A 20,200-nucleotide genomic window follows, 5' to 3' on the forward strand; every position below is an offset into this window, starting at 1 on the left:
CATCATCACTCCTCCTCCTCCTCCTCCTCTCCGCCAACCCCTCCCTTTCCGTCTCTGCTCGCCTCTATCCTCTTCAGCTTTGCCTGCCTGTCAGAAAGGTACTCCAGTATTGGAGGCTAGGCTACCCTCCTCCCGGATCCCCGTACGAGAGCCAGCCACCCGTCGTACCCCAAGGCTCGGGCTCCCCTTCACGGCTCCAGCCATGGCAACCACCGCTACTTCCACCAGGTTCACCGACGAGTACCAGCTGTACGAGGAGCTCGGGAAGTAAGCAGCAGCCCCTTAAAAAAAAAAAAAAAAAAAAAAAAACCAGTTAACAGTGTGCATCGTGTTTTAGTCGTTTTTTTTTTTTTTTTTTGTCCCCCTCTCTCTCCACCCACCCCCGCAACCTCGCCTTCACATTATATATCTGCTTAGCCCCGAGCTAGCAGGCGACAGCTAGCCAGAATAGCCCCGCAACACTAATCACGCCGAGCGCTGTGATAGTGTGTCTGTGTCTGTAGATGCGTTAGCCGGAGTCTGTTGTTGTCTGTGCTGCAGGTCGGGGCTAAAATAACCGTTGCTACCGTTGCTAACTAGCAGCTCCCCGCAGTAACGGGCGCACCAACGGTTCCGTTACTAGCCAAACGAGCTACCATGCTGATAGTGATAAACGTAGCCGAGTTAGCCCACAAGCGTTGCGTCTTTTTTTTTTTTTTTAAGTGTAGTCAGGGTATGTGTGGTGGTAGGGTTGAGAGGAGGGGGGGTGGATGGTGGATGAATACCCCCTTTTTTTTAATACGGGGTTTGCGTTAACAGCTGTTAGTCCTTCCGTGTTGTGCTAGCCGGTATTTTCTGGTCAGCGGGGGCTCCCTCCAGAGACAGCCGGAGACGAGGTGACATTTCACCGGCCCACGGCTCCTGACAGCTCCGTGCTGGTTGCGATAGACCAGAGGCTCTGTGGTCGCTAGCTAACTAGGCCGACCACTTTTTTTTTTTTTTTTCTGTGTAAGGTTGCCTTCTGTTTTTTTTTTTTTTTTCCGACGAGCAGCTGCAGATGATTTGTGTAACCGTGTTGAGAAAAAAAAAAAAAAACGTTACGTGCCCCTGGATCACTTAATGAGGAAGTTATTCGGTCCAGGCTGCGTTTATGTTTGCACTGTAATGCCCATACGCTCCACACACACACACACACACACACACACACACACACACACACACACCAGCTGCTCCGATTATCATGTTATCAATAAATGCATTGCTCTGTGTGTGTGTGTGTGTGTGTGTGTGTGTGTGTGTGTGTAAATGGAGGTAATCGTTACAGAGGCATTTGTGGCGTTTACTGTGTAAGAGGCAGTGACGTGTTTTCTCGGTATTTTGATGACGGCAAGAAAACCGGGCCACTACCTCCTCTGTTTCATCATCAGCAGCATCTGTTGTTCTTGGCCGGCGAAGCTTTTTTTTTTTTTTTTTTTTTAATATATCCTCCTCTGTTGTACCCAAACCAGCGGCAGCAGGGCGACACTGACTATGAAGATGCACTGGCCTTAATTTCCAGCTGCCATTTCCACTCTGCCGAATAATTGTCAGTAATCGATGGCACTGATTGCACCGCCAGTGCACTAAGACACATATATATACACACCTACACATCCTCCATAGTGGATCCTTCTGCTCCTGATTCTGCTGTGCACTGACCACTTACACCCCGGCTTATGTTTCTGCACCCGTTTGTTAATGCATTTTGCTCCGTCATAGGTTATTAACGTCAAGGCACTGACTTGTACTTCAGTCACCTGTCACCTCTAATTTACTGGTAAATAATTGAAACTAAGAGCAGGAGTGGAAGGAGCAGAGTGCAGCAGAAAGTAGCGGCCCTCCATATATCATCAGGAGTAGTAAAAAAAAAAAAAAAAAAGCCATCCTCCTTTCAAGAAAACTGCGTAGGGGCCAGATACTGCAGGTTGTACAGGCTGTGATATAGGCACTATGAATATCATGTGCTTGTTCTGTGATGCTCAAAATTGAATGATCGGCCCTAGCAGGTGAAAAAATATGGAGCATTCATCTAGGTCAATATGAAACTCCTCAGAGTAAGAGTTGTTTTATGGTGCGTTGTGCACTTCCCTTTTCTGCTCGAGCAGATTTATAACTGAATGTTCTTACCTTGTGAATTTATTAAATATTGCCCATTGTTGTGTGAGGTGCAGTCTATTATTTGTGCTGGCTGGAAGCAAAATTTTAATTTTTCCTTTGGGGGAGCTATAGGTTGCGTTGTATTGTGTGCCTATCAAAAGATTAGCACAAGTACTTTGGACGTTCATTTATAATCTTAAGACCTGATATCAGCAATCATGCTTGAGAAGAGTCTGTGATAGTAATGACTGTTAATTCTGTGTGTGTGTGTGTGTGTGTGTGTGTGTGTGTGTGTGTGTGTGTGTGTGTGTGTGTGTGAGACCAAGGTTGCTAGCATACACAAAAACAAACCACTGTCACAGAAGTGCAGTTTCAAATGTCACACTTTGTGTATATGTGAGAGGTGATCATGTGAAATGGAACTGATTTTAGGTTCGTTTTGTGTTCTCCTTTCTTAGGGGAGCTTTTTCAGTGGTGCGTAGGTGTGTAAAGAAGTCATCAGGACAGGAATATGCTGCAAAAATCATCAACACTAAGAAGCTGTCTGCAAGAGGTATGGTAACACCATGCACACTCACACAGAATCTCATATGTGCATGTTTGCTCTGTTTGTGCTGTATATCATGTAAGTAGACCTATAGGGTACTTTATTTATTGGTATACAGTAAAGTTTCTCAAAATCCTGTTGTGAAACAGTTCATTCGTAAACTAAGAAGTGGTAATGTATGTCTGTGGCTAATCCAATGAACTAAACACTTGACAAATCAGTCTTTCCTCCTATTAATGCAAAGAATCCGGTAAATTCAGCTCATTGATTTGCAGTTTTGTCTGCTATGGCTTACCAGATATATTGAAGGAATAACTACCTCTGTGTCATATAGCAAAGTCTCTACTGCTTCAAGTCTGTCCTCTCACCGTATATATATCGTCATATTCCCCATCCTAATTGGAAAGTATGCACATAAAGGGAAGTCCCAAATTTTCCAATAGCAGAGGAAATCTTTTATTCAATCACTGTGTCTGTGGGGAGTTCTTATCAGCAACCTCTTGGTGGTTTAATGACCCTCTTTATAAACACTGTATTGAATAACTCAATCGCTCCTCTGTGGTATCATTAGACAACCGCTGTACAATGAATTGATCCAAATTTCTAAGAAGCTCTTCAATGAAAAGGGCACATGGTTGGAACTGAAATAAAACAATAAGAACTGGCAGGACATGAAAGATGTCTCTTGTCTGTTATGATGTTAATTGCTGCTTTGGTGTATTCACGTAGCTCCACAGTCCACTCCTGAATTTTATGTGTTGCGCTGCTCGTGCGTGTCTGCATAGATCCACACCCACGTGGATCACATGCCTGGTGTGGCGTGCTGCGTTGTAACGATGACGCAAGCTTGTGTCAGTGTGTCAGAACCTCCCCTGGCTTCAGACTGAGATACTTAATTGCTTTCTCCTTTTTGTATCTGACAAATTAGGCCTGCACTCCTTCCTGACATTCACACACACCTGGCTTCCTTTGTTCTCTTTTCCTGCACTCTCTCTCATTACCTCTTTCTCCGCTCGCCTCTCTCCCTCATTGCCTTTCTCTTGTCTTTCTACAGAGGGGGATTGGTTTGTATTGAGGCTAATCCACTTATGCTTAATGTATCTCATCAACCACTAAGACCCCACGGTTTCCATAGGCGCCTCCCTGTTGTGTCTGTGTGTGATGGCATTTGTGTGTGTGAAAGAGTCAGAGAGAGCAGGGAGTAACACTAATAGAGCATGTCTGTATTGTGAGGCATCTGTGAGTGTGTTGTAATACCGTTATTGTTCTATCCCTGCCATCACATGTCCACATAGGGCAGCTCCTGGTATTAATGTCCCACCGAGGAAAAGTAAGGGCTCAGCAGAAAACTGTTGGCTCTTCGCAGAGGCAGGCAGTACAATGTAGGCCTGTGTATGTGTTTGCCAGGGGAGAAGAAAGCTGGCCAGGAGAGGAGGAGGAGGAGGAGGAGGAGGAGGAGGAGGAGGGGGGGGGGAGGAGGAGGAGGAGGAGGAGGAGGAGGAGGAGATTTTTAACAATATAGTCTTGCAAGGAGATCAGTGACACTGCACACCAAGGAAGCAAGGTGAAATGAGACAGCATGAGACACGATAGAGTGAGCGAAGGAGGGAACAAGAGGATTTTGTGCTAAGAGAAGAATTGCGGTAGGCTGGCTGGCTGACGCAAACATGCACCTACACGCACACAGAAACACAACATCCACACACACACACACACAGGCAGCCAGTGCGTGAGCAGGCAGCTTGCCTGGTAGGATTTGGGTGGGTTTTTTTTAGCCTGATGGGGCGAGTGTGACCTCACGCGTGGCCTGGTGGGTAAGTCTCTCAAAGCTCTGGTAAACACTGCAGTAATCTGAGGAGTGGGGGGGAGGGGAAAAGGGAGACAGGGATGGAAAGGAAGGAAGGAAATGAAAGAAGGAAGGAAGGAAGTGGATGTGAGGGATGCATGTAGGTAGTTGGCTGTGGTATAGTCCAGCCTACAGGCAGTTGGGGGTGGATGCGAGTGGGCAGCAGGGTGCACATTACGCGCACACGCAAAACAAAAAACCATACACCTGATTCCCACCCCAGAGAATCAAGGGGCTTTAATGCTCTAGCGTTTGTAGTATTTTCAGTTTATAAATTACCTAAAGAATAAGATATAGCCCCTAAAATGTCCTTTAAAAAAAGATATATTAGATATACATTATATTGGTGAAATTACTCAATCACAGATAATAAGAACTCAAAATAGCCCTCTTTAAAGAAAAAAACATCATAAAATAAAATCAAGAATTAAATCTTATTAGTTTTATACGAGAGTATAGCAATGGTGTGATACAAGTTTCAGCGGGCAGAATGAATGCTCGGTTTTATTTTGTTGTTCATGAGTGAACTGACTGAAAAGTGGTTAACTGCTGCATTGTCTGCTGCAACACTGTGTGTGTGTGTGAGAGAGAGACTGTGTGTGTGTGAGAGAGAGAGACTGTCAGAGGGAGACAGACTATCCACTTCAATGCACTACCTTAATACCTGATCTCCTGCTGTATTTATTTCAGATGTGTTACTTTACAATTATTATTTATTGCTAAGTGATGTCCCAGATTTCTAGTTCAGTAAAGCTGTGTTGTTACTTGCCTCCTGCAGCCAAAGTCTCTCTCATTATCATTATTATTATTATTATTATTATTATTAAGGGAAGGCCACTGGGATTCAGCAGTCCCCCCCCACCCACCTCTCCTCAGTGTAGCCTTGTTCCAAACCCTTGAATCACCGCCCACATCTCCATCTTTTGTTCAGTGCCTTAAACAGGTCTGGTGTTGTGCTCATTGATGGCTATTTTCCCCAGTTGGGGTAGTGGTCAACCAATCAGAGCTTGAAGGTGGGATTAAGAATGGGGGACGTCATCTTTGTACACAGCTACCTTTTTACATCGATGAAAAATGGTGACAGAAACATGGCCACAATAACGGTGATAAGCGTAGATGAGATTGACTCTTAAAGAGGAACTTGGCCATAAAGGATTTTATGTGTGCTAACTCTCTTGTTGGCATATAATTTTAATACAGGTGTTTTTTTTTTTTTTTTCCTATTTTAAATTTTTTCAACAAAAGGCATATCGTGTAAAAACTGCTTTCTCTGCTCTATTATTTTGTATCTCTACCGTTGTGGAATGGACAAGACTCTGAGGCCAGCTTTGTATGTCAGCTGCCACGCTAAGTATAAATAGCAGATCACTGCCAGAGTCTCTCCTTCTCCTCTTGTGCTGTGCCTTGTCAGTCAGTGGGTGTGGCATGTGGGACACGTTTGACCTTTTCTCTCACTTTTTCTTACCTGATCTCTGGATTAGGGCCTTCTCATAGCTTCTAAGTAAATAGTTTGAGTCTGAAAATATTTAAACAGCTGGTTTGAGCTTCTGCCTCTATATTTGTTTGTTTTCTTCAAATATATACGATGTCCCTATATTGAGTTTGTGGTTATTTGGCTAAATAATAATAATGTAGTGTTTGTATTTAAATTCCCATCGCCGTATAACAATCAGAAACGGGTTTGCATTTGATTAATAAATGCATTAATGCAAACAGTTGGAAATAAACAACTCAACAACAACCGAGGGTGATTTAAACTTTTTTTTTTATTCAGATATAAGTGCAGGGAACAGCTAGTGGAACTTCCATGGTGCATTAATGAAGTGATGCAAGTTACTGAAACAAATTTTTGGCCACTAATTGTTCAGTTTGGGCCAGTTAAAGTAGAATTTGGGACAGCTAGCCCTGGGGCTACGTACTGACACCCTCCCTACGCAAACATTCACCAGAAGAGCCTCTCATAGCAGAGCTGCTTACCAAACACAGGTACACACACAGTGACTCTCTCAAAGGGGCATAGATGTGCTTCTAGTGACTGTAAAAGCTCTACCAGACTCCACGTCCTTCCAGCAGAGAAACGGAGGGTCTTATAGTTGCTGCTGATGGCTGGTTAGCTCTGACTACCAGCTCTACGTCGCTACCCACGCTACACTGAGCGGTGGTCAATCAGTCTTCCTGTCTCCCCGACCCTTAGTGTTGCACACTATGTAACCACGAGGCCACGCCGCCTACAGTCGTTGCTCCCTCGCTCCTCTGTTGGATTATTAAAATATGCTGCGAGGCAGAATTTGAAGGGGTATAGTTACCCTTTAAATAAGCGTGTTCCTCCAATCGTTCTGAAAATCATAAAATGAACTGCTAATAGCAGCTGCAGCTTCTGTGGTCAGCTCCCGGTTGCATTTAATGTAATGGCAAAATTATCCTGTTTCTCTCTTGATTTATTAACTCAGTCATCAGTTTTCCAATTTTATGGTCTCAATCGCAAGTTTCAAGTCTTCTTCCATTCAGTATGATGTTCATTTTTATAAATCATGGTCCCATGTAGAGTAAAACGGACAACAAAACAGGGTAGGCTTTAGGGCGTGGCTATCTTGCCTTGCTAATTGACAAGTCATTCTCTGGGAGTCCGTCCAGTGCAAGGCACAAAATTCAGGTAAAAAACAAACGTGGCGACGGCCATTAATGCCAAACTCAAGGCATCAAAACCGTAGTCCACAAACCAATGTGTAACGTCACGTTAGGTTCACACTCAGTGTCAACTAAAAATGGCAGAAACAAATTGGCTAACATGAAAACTGATAGCTGAATGATGAAGTGAAACAAAATCAGTCTGATCAGGCAGTGGGCGTCCTGCCATTGATCAAGAAGAAACTTGAGAGGGCAGCTGATGGAGTGTTTTTGGTTTGTAGTGGTTACTATGGTGACCATAATGGCAGCTGCTCGTGCATTTACATCACACTGTGAAAATTATGGTTCTGATTCCACTTTTTATCAGGTGGAGAAGCAGAGAAATATTAGTGTAATTGAGACAAGCTTCTTTGCTGTGTTAACATTTCCTACTGCCGGATTGGTGGGTTTAACTATTCTTCCAATTAGCCAGTTACGTAACAGACATTTTGGGTGGTAAAATGCATATTGTTTGTACGAGAGACTATTAACTAGACTAGAATCTTTGTTGAATATCCTCTGAAAGCTCCTGTACTTAACCCCCCCCCCCAAAATACTGTCACGTTATCAATATTGAGTTACTCTGTCAAGATAAAGTGGATTTTCAGTTACTTTCTACAAGCTTTCAGTCAGGTCTTTGGCTTTATGTATGTGTGGCATTGAGGGGGTTGTGGGGGATAGTGCGTCGGGTCCTCTCCATCCTCCTCAGCTGATGTAAGATGGCTGTAGGCCCGCCCCGTGGCAAAGCAGATGGCCAATTAGAGAGCAGCAGGAAGTGCCAGTAATTACCCTCCAGCCCTCTCTTTCCTGTCTTCTTCTACCACACACTCTCGCACCAACAAATAAGGAGATTGAATGAATTAGTGAGTGCTGCAGTGACACTGCACCAGGGTAGACAGCTATACACAAACACACACACACACACAGGGGAGCTGTGATCCTCTTCGAGCAAATGGACGTTCCATGTAATCCTCCCTCCGTCTCTCCGTCCTGCGTCACTAGTGTAATTAGAAGGAGGTTCAGGTCTCTCCTTTATTCACTCGCTTTCTCTCAGATGAGGGAAATCTATACCTGCAGGGAGGTTAGTGGAAGGTAGATGTAGAGAGCGTAGCACCATGTTAGAGAACAGAAGACAGAGCTTCAGCACCCCGACTGCAGCTTTAAAACTAGTCCAAGTTAGCAACAAGTTAGAGAACGGTTACAGCGACGGTGTAGAAGGATGCAGAAAGCTTTGCAGAGTGACACTGCTTTTTATAATCATTTGTCATGCTTGCACATAGTGTATTGCATTTTTAGAAGAACAGTTGGGTAAGTTGATTGCTCAGCAACAGCATGTGAATTTTATCTGAGGCTGTTGCTGCACTGGGGAAATGAATGCAAATGTTAGTGAGCCTGCCTCTGTGTGGTGGTGTAATCGCTGTGGCACTGTGGGGTTGAGCTGGCTTCACCACAGCGATAACACACACACACACACACACATTCACACATCCACTGAGTCATACTGGATCTTCGCTACAGTTTGCCCCAAGTGACCCCTGACCTGAGCTGCATGTCTCCCAAAGTGATGGGTGGGGGCAGCGTAACGATGTCATGTGGCTGACACACAAACATCTCGTACAGACACAAGGATGTACACACATACTGCTACAGGATGCAGTCAAATCCTCAAACAAGGATGTTGTATTGGACTTGAGACGAGTTTGTGTTCTTGGTAGCATCCCCTCCCAGGCAGAAGTGCAAACACACCAATGTTCTATAACTGGGATTCACACTAACCCCTTTACACCCACATGCCCTTGCAGGTGCAAACTCGTCCCCCCACTGATTCACACAACCTCATACATTTTTCATAAAAACCTCAAATAAAACCATACATGTGGTCTGGGGTGCTCTGCTTTACATGTACCTTGTAACTGTTACCTCTCCGGAGCAAATGTTGCCACTCAGGCTGAACTACTTTATTACTAATGCGCTGTGGCCTAAAATATTTGCCTTTGCATTACACAGAACAAATCTTTGTGACACAAATACCCTTATACTGTTCAAATATTTGCATTGACATACTTAATTTAACTACAGGTTATTGTTTTGTTTGTGACGAATTCTCCAATGAAACATGACAAAGCAAACTGCAGACTGAGTCAAATTAGGTTTAATACCATTTAGCCAGTATTCACAAATTTTCAAGACCAAGCAATTGCCTTAATCTTATTGTGTATTAGGTGTAGACCCTAGACTAGACTGAAATCACAGAAATCATGAGGACCTATGCCATAGGGCTTTATAAAATTGTGTAGTGGGTCAAAGTTAGAGCTTTGGTTGACGACACTACAGTGAGTGAATTGACATGTCTCATAACCTCTCTATTTTTCTAAATTTGTACATGTGTGTCATCTGGTGGCCCAGTGGTTAAGACCTGTACTATATAACCACAGTGGCCCTGATTCAATTGAGGCATTTTTTCATACTCTCTCTCTGACATAAATTGGAGCATACTACTGTGCACTAGAAATCTTATTATCAATTATGGTGCCGTTTAAATCGGATCCTGAACACAACTGTCGGACCAGGTAATTATGTACAAACACTTTGCTGCTCAGTGACTGTAACTAACTCTTGTCTTTTCTCTCCTCAGACCATCAGAAGCTTGAGAGAGAGGCTCGTATCTGCCGTCTCCTGAAGCACCCCAACATTGGTGAGTTTCGCAGTTTTGTAGATGTGTGCTTCTACATGTTGCTCATGCTTACAGGACAAGATTCTTCACTGGCGTGCACTGATGCTGGTGCTGGCATTGCATTTTAGACTAATGTATTGCTGATATTTGGTATCTGCAAGAGAGCGTTTCCCCAATATTGTCAATCAAAATTAATATCTTGAGTGTGAAAGTTCATCCTTGACCTTGGAAACCTTGTTGCTAGTTAAGTGGATCTTGAGTTAAAACTGTTGTACACTTGAGTATTTTGAATGTTTACAGAAATCAGGATGAACCTTTTTATCCTGGCACTGAGAAACCCACGTATCCTAGCCATCTGATTTATTCTTAAAGAAATCAAGGTTTCTCATATTCTTTTCGTAGATAATTGTTGTGCAGGTGCTACTTTAACTGGAGTGCTTACTCAGAAAAATAAGCTGTATGATGAATTGATGATCTACATGCTGCATACAGGGAGGATTATATGGGGAAGGATAAACTAATTAACTACTAAGTCTGAAGATCACTCAGTCAATACAGAAATGACAGAGACTCACAGGGTTATGACGAAGTGTTCAGAATCCTGAACAATTGTGTAAACTGGGATATAAGTAACCAGAGGCCTGTTAGCAAGGCTAGCTCTTTGACTCTCTGGTATCGCAAAGCTGGATAGTAACTGACTGACTCTGGGTCTTCTTATCCCTATATGAGCGTGTTCATCTGAAAGAGGCAGAAGGCTTCATTACAAACCAGTCACATGCAAAAAAAGGCAGAATAAAAGAACTTAACATCTGAATGGGCCTCATTCACAAACAGTGTGTACACACAAATCTGTGCTTAAACCGTGCGAATGAAGGTTTTACACACAAATCCGGGACTCATCAAAACCTTTTCTTACCTAAATGTGTTCGTACTGTGCTTACAAGTCTAGAACTGCCTCAGACCATGCATACGCACAAATTATCCCAGCTGTCTTGTGAACACCCACCTTTTAACTTAATGCATATCATATTAAAACCGCATTCACTACGAAGGCTTTAATAGACAACAATGTTTAAAACAGTAAATTCACTAATGCGTTGGCCAGATGTATTAAATAACCATAAAACTGACAACCTATCAGCCTCATCAATTATGTCCCAGTCCTAGCTTACAGTGTGAGAATTTCCATATTAACATGCAACAGTGTTGGGTTTCATTGTTTTTATTGATTTTATAAGGAACTAGAGCTTCTTTATATGAAAAGTGAGATAACTGAGATTACTTGGTTTGACACTATATAAATAAAATTTAATTGAACTTTGCCTATAAGGCTCGGCTTCTCCCACCAATGTCTTGCACCAAAAAATTGCTCTTATGTAGCCAATGTCAATTGGTAGCTTATTAACAGGCGTGTAGGATAAATAAAAGATTCCAATTTATCTCCAAGCCGGTGTTAAGATGGCAAATCTAGCCTTGCTTGGAAGACGCCTAATTTCTTATTTTTCACATCCGAGGAAACACTTCAGAAACCTGTGGCTTGGAGTGGAGCCTTGGTTTCTTCAGTTGTGAAATTCTTTAGCTTTTTTTGCTTTAGGGGCCACGCTTTTAATTTCTATACATCCCTAGGCAAACGTATCTCCCTATAAAGAGATATGGGGGCATGGCGGTATGCTAATTACAAAAAGTGGGCATCCACCTGTCAATTTAGAACAATTCTGATTCACATACATGCGTGTGGTAGTAAAAACAAAAATGGCCATACAGTTTCATTAATCCGACTGTGCACACTTATATTGTGTGTAAAGTAAGAACATTTCTACATACATATCATTGAATGTGGCCCAGTGAGTCTAAAATTATGTAGTAACTTCAATCACTCATTTTAAATGTCAATATAGACGATCTCACAGCACAGCTGCTGTCAGTCGTGGGCAATGCTGCCCAGAGCAAAGCTTTGGTGAGCCGGCATATGGAAAATGAAGACGCAGGGTTTTGTCAGATTGCACCGCTCACTGTCAGAGTGGAAGAGGGATTGCTAACAGGGTTGCTTTGAATGAAGGATCAGAGTCACTTATGTTGATTAACAGTGATCTTCATCACTTCCACCAGAAACATCTCCTGTAAATGCACAGAAGGAAGCAGATTTTATTAAGGAACAATTTAGCGCCTTTATATTGGATATCTTCAGTCATCAATATTTGATCTGATCACCAGTCACTTAATTCATAATCAGTATATTAGAGATCCCAAAGCAATGATCCTGAGTCTCTCGTACAGCAGAAGTGATGGCTGGCATCGCTGACTTTTAGCCAGTATTTCAACATATTACTACTTTGCATTGCTATCAAGATGCTAACAGCTCGGCACTGCTAGCCTTGGTGTGAATTTTGTGAGTGTTGTTCAAATCAGTCGTGCAGTTGTCGTGACAACAGAAAGGGATATGTGGATGACGTCACCATTATTGCCGTAAACCCAGCCAGACTGCGAGGTGACAGAAGGTTATCTTCCTCTTTCTGACAACGTGACAACAGGTCCCCGCTCTGTCTGATAAGATGAGACGGACGTTTTCAATGTCAGACATGTCCTCTGCTTTCTTGACTTTGTTTTATCACTCCCGACCGCTCTGATATCCGTCACAGTGTGTTAATTGTGGAAATTTGTATTGCAGTGATGATTGAGGAATAAAATGCATTGTGCTGCTCTAATGGAGATGTCAAGAGGATGGGTGTTAAAGGGCAAACAGGGGGAATATGACAAAATCAATGACACCTTTACCACTGCACTCCTTATTTCTCTTTTCCTCGTGTCCTAGTTTTCTAACGGCCCCTCCGGCACTCATTCGCCCCTCGCCTACTTTTCCTGTTCTCTTCCCTTCTCTGTATAGATTTTTCTCTCTCTCTTGTCCTTCCTCCTCTTTTTGACATATTTTGGCATCGTCTGCGTTCAAACTTTGGACAAAAGAGGGCACAAAAAAAAGAGACAGATGGAGAGACGAAAGCAGGAGGAGTAGGAGACAGATGGAGGGAGAGCAAGACGATGGGAGGAGGAGGAAAGAGCAGTCGCTCTTGTTTCTTGCTGCAGGGCCATCCTACTTCATCTTATTATACAACTGATATTCATTTTACATAACGATAACTGTGGCTCCGTGACACTAAACCTAAGCTGTATCTCAGGCCTATCCTCTAACGCCTGGCTCCTGCTGCCTGGATCCTGCAGCCTGGATCCTGCTTTGTCATTCTGCTGCTGTTTTGTTATGTTGACAGTAGAGCTGTGATGGTTACCGCATAACTGCAGTATTGTGGTAATATGAGCTCATTACTGTAATCACCACTGACCAAATGCTCACTTATCTCCATCAGTAATCATAAAACATTACTGATAAAAAGCCTTTTTTTTAAATCAAACCTAGTCTGGACCCAGACCCCAGAATCAATGCCCACATTTGCAATTTATTGTTTCAGTTATTCACATATTGTAGGTCTAGTGTTGTGCTCTTTGGCGGCTATTTCCCTGGTACCCAAACAGAGCTTTAAACAGAATTAAGAATAGGGACGTCATCTTCCTGAGCCAGAAAACAGCCACAAAAAGTGCGTGTACAAAAAAATTTAAATTCATTAATCTGGCTATTTCTCTGATCAACTTGACAATCATTAAGTTAAATCCTCAGCTTCCACACATCCACTGAACATTATGTGAATGTGGCACTCTGTAACTACTTATTTGTTATGGCTAAATACTCTAAAAACCTTGGGTTTAAGGCACATACCATATAACCACAAGCCCTGATTCTATTTTAGCCAGAAACCGTTGTTGCATGTCATGCCCGTCTCCATCTCCCTCTCCTCCTGTTTACATCTAAACTGTCAACTATCAAAGATGCTTCTAAAATTAAAAACTAAATACCCCTACGTTCTGTGTTGGACCGCACTGTATTGTCTGTGGATACATTTAAAGTATTGCAGAGAGGACCGGTAAAAGAATAAACCGCCATAATAAGCAGATTGTGATGAAGGTGTGCATATGACGGGGCTGTTACTTAACACTTAAATGTTGATGCTAACCATCTTTATCACTCATGTTGTGCCGTGACACTGGCTGCAACCACAGTGGCGTAACAACCCGTAATTTGACCACAAACAAAACGTGTTCCCAACACTGACATTCAGCTTCAATAGTCACGTGCGCGTTGGAGCGGGTTTCAATAAATGGTGGTTATTTGCCTAATCACTGGATGAGTGGATGTCATATCACTGTGGTGAGAGAGGAGAAAACTCACTACGTCACAGCCGACTCCAGCTTCTCCATTTTAGTTTCTACATTTCTCTCTTACTCTCAGTTTATGGGGAGGTTTAACAGTCAAACACTACAGCAATTCCTTATTTCTTTTACCCTGACTCCTGTCTTTATATCTCTGTCTCACTGCCCCCTCCTCCTCTCTCTTGCAGTGAGACTCCATGACAGCATTTCAGAGGAAGGCTTTCATTACCTAGTCTTTGACCTGTGAGTATATTCTGTACACACACACAGTGACATTTTATCCATGCGTGTGACTGCAGTTCGTGTGTGTATGCTAACAACTTCTCTCTCCTGCCCTCCCCGTCTCTCTCTGTCTTTCTTTCCTCCTCCTCCTCTTTCTTTCATTCCTCGCTGCCCTTCCCCTCCCAGGGTGACAGGGGGAGAGCTGTTTGAAGACATTGTTGCCAGGGAGTACTACAGTGAAGCTGATGCCAGGTAAGAGGCTCACATGGAGCTGCTTTGAACGTATATGAACACACACACACACACACACACACACACACACACACACACACACACACACACTGCTGCAAACATACAGCCTAATCCCATTAAACATGTGAATACTGACTCATTTTGTGAATGTGAACACACAGGCACACAGTGGTGGATATAATTGGTTTGCTTGTATTCTTGTCAGCAAATGTGTGTTCCCTTGTCAACAAGTGCATCAATATACTTGTGTCTCTTCTGTCTTTGGCCACATGAGTCACTCTCCATCTTCCCTCTACATAACACTGAAACGATAAACACACCACAGATTTTTGATAATCGATTAATTGATGTTTGTAGCTTGCTTTTCCTGTGTTATATTATTTTAAAATTGAATATCCTTTGAGGCTTGGGCTATTGATTGGACAATACAGGCAATTTGAAGACATCAGCATGGGTTTTCTGAAATGGTATTGGGCATTTTACACTACTTTCTGACATTTGGTTGGCATTGTGACATTTAAGCTTTCTCTCCTTCCTCACTTCTTCCTTCTCCTCAGAGACCCTCCTCCCCTTTTTTCTCTGTGACTATGTGCTGTGCAGCTTATGAAGTCTGTAGCACAATTGGATTAGGGGTCTTTGTGCGTTTTCAAAGCCCCCCATGTGTTGCGTGAACAGAGACGCACACACACGCACACACACAACACACACACAACACACAAAGCAAGCCATGTGGATTGCCTCGCTCTCTCCAGCTGGGACACAGCCTCTGACCCATTAACCTTTACAGAGATATGACATGAACATGAGCCTCAAATAGTGGAATTAGGAGCCTGACACCACAGTGCGTAGGACAGTAATAAGGGTACTGGCTTGTTGGAACATTTTACAAGACCCATCATGAGCCAACACTAACCAAGCTAGTGTGAAAACATGCTCTCCAGCCAGAATTGAGAAATAATGGTATTGGTAGCAGCTGAATTGACGCCCCCATTATTAAAATTGCTACTGGGATAGAGATTTATTGACTGTGTGGTGTTAGACCTCCTACACAAGTTTCTTGGTATTGATTATTTAAACTACAGTACCTTGATTATGTCTTTGAAAAATAATAGTGTATAGTAAATGTTTGTTATGCAACTTACCCTGAAGTGCAACCTTTATTGGATTAGAACATAATATTGGTGATTTGTATGTTTTACATGCTTTTAGGCACATCCAAAAGTCCTTATTGATTTATGTATTGATTATTTTCTCAGTTAATTGTTTGGAAAATTGTGAAAAATGCCCATCACACTTTCCTAGAGCCCACATTAACATCCCCATAATGCTTTTGTTTGTCTGACCCAACCCAAAGATAATGAATTTATAATGATATAAAATAGAGAAATCTGCAAATACTTACATTCAAGAAGCTCTAACAAAGTATTGTTTGGCATTTTTTTGTTTGGAAAATTGCTTAAACGGATGAATAATTATCAGCATAGTTGCCAGCAAATTTTCTGTCAATTGACTAACTGTTTTGGCTCTACATCCTAAATTTAAATAGTTCATAAATGGCTCATATTTCAGCCCCCTAATGATATAGATGTACATTTAAAGGGTTGTTAAAAGGTTGGATTGACCAAATGCAAACGGTACTGGTTTCATGTTGTTATCCTATAGTGAACAAGAATGAGTGCAGAAGAATGATAAGCAGGACTATGTGGACTATATGTTATTTATTTATTTATTTATTTATTGTAATGAAGGGCAGTGACTGACATCTTTCTCTATTTGTCCCCTTTTCTTTCTCCGTAGTCATTGCATTAGTCAGATCTTGGAGAGTGTCAATCATATCCACCAGCATGATATTGTGCACAGAGACCTCAAGGTGAGTGGCTGCCCGTTGCCGTGACAACCACACACTCACACACACCTCTGCTCGTGGCCATGGCAACACACAGATGGCTCTCAGTTTCTCCATCTCTCTCTCTCTCCCTTTTCCTCTGCATTTCTGCTTTTATTCCTTTTTTGTTTCTCCCCTGCGTCCCTCTCCCATCTAGTGTTTTTTAACCTCTATTCGTCTCTCTGTCGTCAGATCTGTCAGCTTGTCTGAGCGTGTGTGTCTGTGTGTGTGTGTGAGTGTGTGAGTACCCGCATGCATGTGTGTTCATGTCAAGCGCAGAGATGGTGAGTCATGATCACGTGGTGGGGTTGGTCTCTCACCTATGGCAAGGAAAAGACAAGGACTCAAACAGGCACATGAACACACACACACACACACACACACACACAGACACACACACACTCTTACTCACTTTGTACTGTTGTGAACGGGGGTCTATTATGAGAGGAGGTGAAGGCATAGATAAACCTCAGTAGTTGCCAGGACAACCCATGTGACATCACACCACCCATGGAGCAGCAGGGGAGGGGCTTAAATGGTCCCAAATTTCTGATAGGCTCAAATGCGAAGAGTAGAGGAAGAGAGCTTCTCTGCCACCTCCTGTTTTCTACTTAACCCAGTTAACCCAGTTTAAGGTGATGCTGATAATCCTGGTAGGAAGGACAGTAATAATATGTATCGAATTGTACCTTTTCACCGCAAGGTGTGGAACAAACAATCTTGAGGGGTGTCTCAGACACGTGTGGGCGGCTTTTGTGTGTGTGTGTGTGTGCGTGTGTGCATGCTCTGTGTCGGAGAATAACGCTATTACCTCGAGCGCTGCCTGTCTGATTTGTTGGCCTTTTATCCTGAGTGGGCTTTTACTGCGGCCATTTATGTCCTACTGCCCAAACAACGGCCATTTAGAACGCTGCCACACACGCTGCCTCTCGCTAAGTACACTTTCCATTTAGCATGCAGTCTGCAGCGCTGCCTAAATGACTCCCGAGTGGTTTCTATGGCTACGAACCCATGCCCATATAAGGCTTTGTGGAGATTCTCAACCACCCATCCTCTCTCTACATCCTCCGTCTTTCCATCGCTTTCTCACACCTTTACCCAACCCCCACACGAGCTGTGTCGAGTACATCAAATATGAATATTTCTAAGAAAGAGCTTTACTGAAGAGTGCCTGTCACTATCTGTCTCTCACTGTCTTGATCTCTTGTCCTACATTCTGCTTCACCGTGTGTGTCTCTCCCAGCCTGAGAACCTGTTGTTGGCCAGTAAGATGAAGGGAGCTGCAGTGAAGCTGGCAGACTTTGGCCTTGCTATTGAAGTGCAGGGAGACCAGCAGGCTTGGTTTGGTAAGAAAACACAAACAGTGACACACGCATATCAAACATGTTGGAGCGTTAACTGATCTGTTATTCTATCTGGGTGTTAAGCACTCGATAGTTTTTATGCTTAAGCATACAAATCACTGCTGAATAGGCCCCTCATTCATACAGATACACGTCCACCTGCCCACTTTGAAGCCAAAGAATATTTGTGCAAGCTTTGCTTAAGAGGCTCACAGACACTTTTCAGTTCATGGTTGGGCCATTGTGTCTTGGCTAACATCCGAGCTGCTAGCATTTGGCTGGCTTTCCAGCGGGGACGAGATGATTAACGGGTATTTGCTTGTGACTCTACACTGTCATAATCTGGTCTGGCGTTGGGAGTCCAACAAGTCACTGTCGTCTGAACCATTCACATAACTGCACAGAAATAGCAGTCATCAGAATTTGAATACAAGGCATCGGTTAATTGGGTTCTCTTGTTCGTCTGTCGCGCAGGGTTTGCGGGCACTCCAGGCTATCTCTCCCCCGAAGTCCTGAGAAAGGACCCCTACGGCAAGCCTGTGGACATATGGGCTTGTGGTGAGTCTTCAGCCTCATCTTTGGGCAATAGACCTGTTGCAATCTGCTTGTTACAAACACCAGACTCTGGCCATGTTTGTTTTTTAGTCAAATTAACCAATTTGACAGCCTTGCAAACTACTATTTGAAGGTAGATTTCTTTTTTGAAATGTAAATGTGAAATAATTTAGCCATAGGCTAAATGTGTCTCTCAGAAAGAAAGAAGTTTTGAGAGGTTCTTCGGAAAGACATTACAACAAAAACACATAATATTCTTATTGTAAATGTTGTCACATTGAGATTGCTGAAGTTGAATGAAGAATAATGTATTGTAACATGATCTCCTTTTTTTTTTCCCGACTTTGTTTCCTGTCAGGTGTTATTCTCTATATCTTGTTAGTGGGATATCCTCCATTCTGGGATGAAGATCAACACAAACTCTATCAGCAGATTAAAGCTGGAGCATACGATGTAAGGTGTTTTGTTGTGTGTGTGTGTGTGTGTGTGTGTGTGTGTGTGTGTTTGCTGTATATTTGTAAAGGGTGCAGTGCAGGGGTTTGCTAAGCAGTTTTTGAATGTTTAATAGTGTCCAATTGAGAGCTGGTCCAAAGCTATTGATCCTATCAGGGCCTCCCTGACGCATTGCAGAGGGGGTGTGTGTGTGTGTGTGTGTGTGTGTGTGAGGGAGAGAGAGAGAGACACAGAGAATCGGAGAAGGGGTATCCTCCTTTCCCAGTCTCTGAATAATCAAGTCACCATGCAGTTTCCAGAGAGACTGGGGAAGTCTCAGGCAGCCTGTTCTTAGGGATTTTACTCTTAATGATAAATGGCTTAAAGACCTGGAACAAATCAGGTTTAGGTTCAGGTTACTTTATTTGCATCTGTAGGTAAATTTGGTTTGCATTAAAAGACAAATCATTCCTCTTGACAAAATATTTTAACAGATAAATATGATAGGAAAGATACAAAATTGAATAAAATGCAGAAGACAGACACATGTTTTCTGTTTTTCCAAAAAGAAAAGCAGTTTTGTTTTTATATCAATCTAATTTTGACAAATACCTCAGTTTCCTAACGGTCACACCTATTTGTTTCCAAATTCTTCTCAGTTTCCATCCCCAGAGTGGGACACAGTGACTCCAGAGGCAAAGAACCTGATCAACCAGATGTTGACCATTAATCCAGCCAAGAGAATCACTGCCGAACAGGCCCTCAAACACCCTTGGGTCTGCGTAAGTATTCACTCGCTCACCAAAGAGAATTATTGGAATTACACTGAATTGTACATAAGTACATCTGTACAAGCTCAACACTACCAAGATAATTACTATATTGTAGCCTTCACATAACTATCATTCTTTTCAAATCGATTTACACGAACACTGAGAGTTTGTAATATGTTTAACTCTTGTTTTGTCCTCTTGCAGCACCGTTCTACAGTGGCATCCATGATGCACAGACAGGAAACTGTCGAGTGTCTCCGCAAGTTCAATGCTCGCCGAAAACTTAAGGTAACCATTCTGAATTTTGATTTGCCACCTCTCTGTTTATAGACCCTCCTTGCTTATTTGCTAAATCTACTTACTTTGTTGCACCATCAGTCTGCCCACCATACATCTCTTTTATGATCTTGTTTAGCAAGAACATGTACAGTCTCTGCACAGTGTTTTATTGCATATATTACAGTACACAGGATTTTTTTAATGTGAGCTTTATATTTTGGCACCTTTCTTTGAAAACAGCTGCCCTAATCTCTCTGTCCTGTGATCATTGAAATATTAAGCTTTACAATATATGTGTCTGTTTGGGCTGGGTATCGAACCCAAATACTTTTTTGGTGCTATAGTTTTGAGTT

General features: G+C 42.7%; 1 protein-coding gene across 18 annotated transcripts in view; it reads left to right on the forward strand.

Moving 5' to 3' along the window:
- The window catches only part of LOC127373191 (calcium/calmodulin-dependent protein kinase type II subunit gamma), a 36,945-nt gene continuing 16,745 nt past the window's right edge, over positions 1-20,200 (forward strand). For all 18 annotated transcript variants that reach the window (XM_051417400.1, XM_051417406.1, XM_051417413.1 and 15 more), the window contains exons 1-11: positions 1-267; positions 2,574-2,668; positions 9,811-9,870; positions 14,295-14,349; positions 14,515-14,580; positions 16,378-16,450; positions 17,709-17,811; positions 18,283-18,366; positions 18,722-18,816; positions 19,455-19,577; positions 19,773-19,856. In XM_051417400.1, coding sequence (XP_051273360.1) covers positions 203-267; positions 2,574-2,668; positions 9,811-9,870; positions 14,295-14,349; positions 14,515-14,580; positions 16,378-16,450; positions 17,709-17,811; positions 18,283-18,366; positions 18,722-18,816; positions 19,455-19,577; positions 19,773-19,856 — 903 coding nt within the window. In that variant the 5' untranslated portion in view covers positions 1-202. The remainder of the gene's footprint in view (positions 268-2,573; positions 2,669-9,810; positions 9,871-14,294; positions 14,350-14,514; positions 14,581-16,377; positions 16,451-17,708; positions 17,812-18,282; positions 18,367-18,721; positions 18,817-19,454; positions 19,578-19,772; positions 19,857-20,200) is intronic.

Source organism: Dicentrarchus labrax, unplaced genomic scaffold, assembly GCF_905237075.1.
Source record: "Dicentrarchus labrax unplaced genomic scaffold, dlabrax2021, whole genome shotgun sequence".
In the NCBI taxonomy this organism is placed as follows: Eukaryota; Metazoa; Chordata; class Actinopteri; family Moronidae; genus Dicentrarchus; species Dicentrarchus labrax.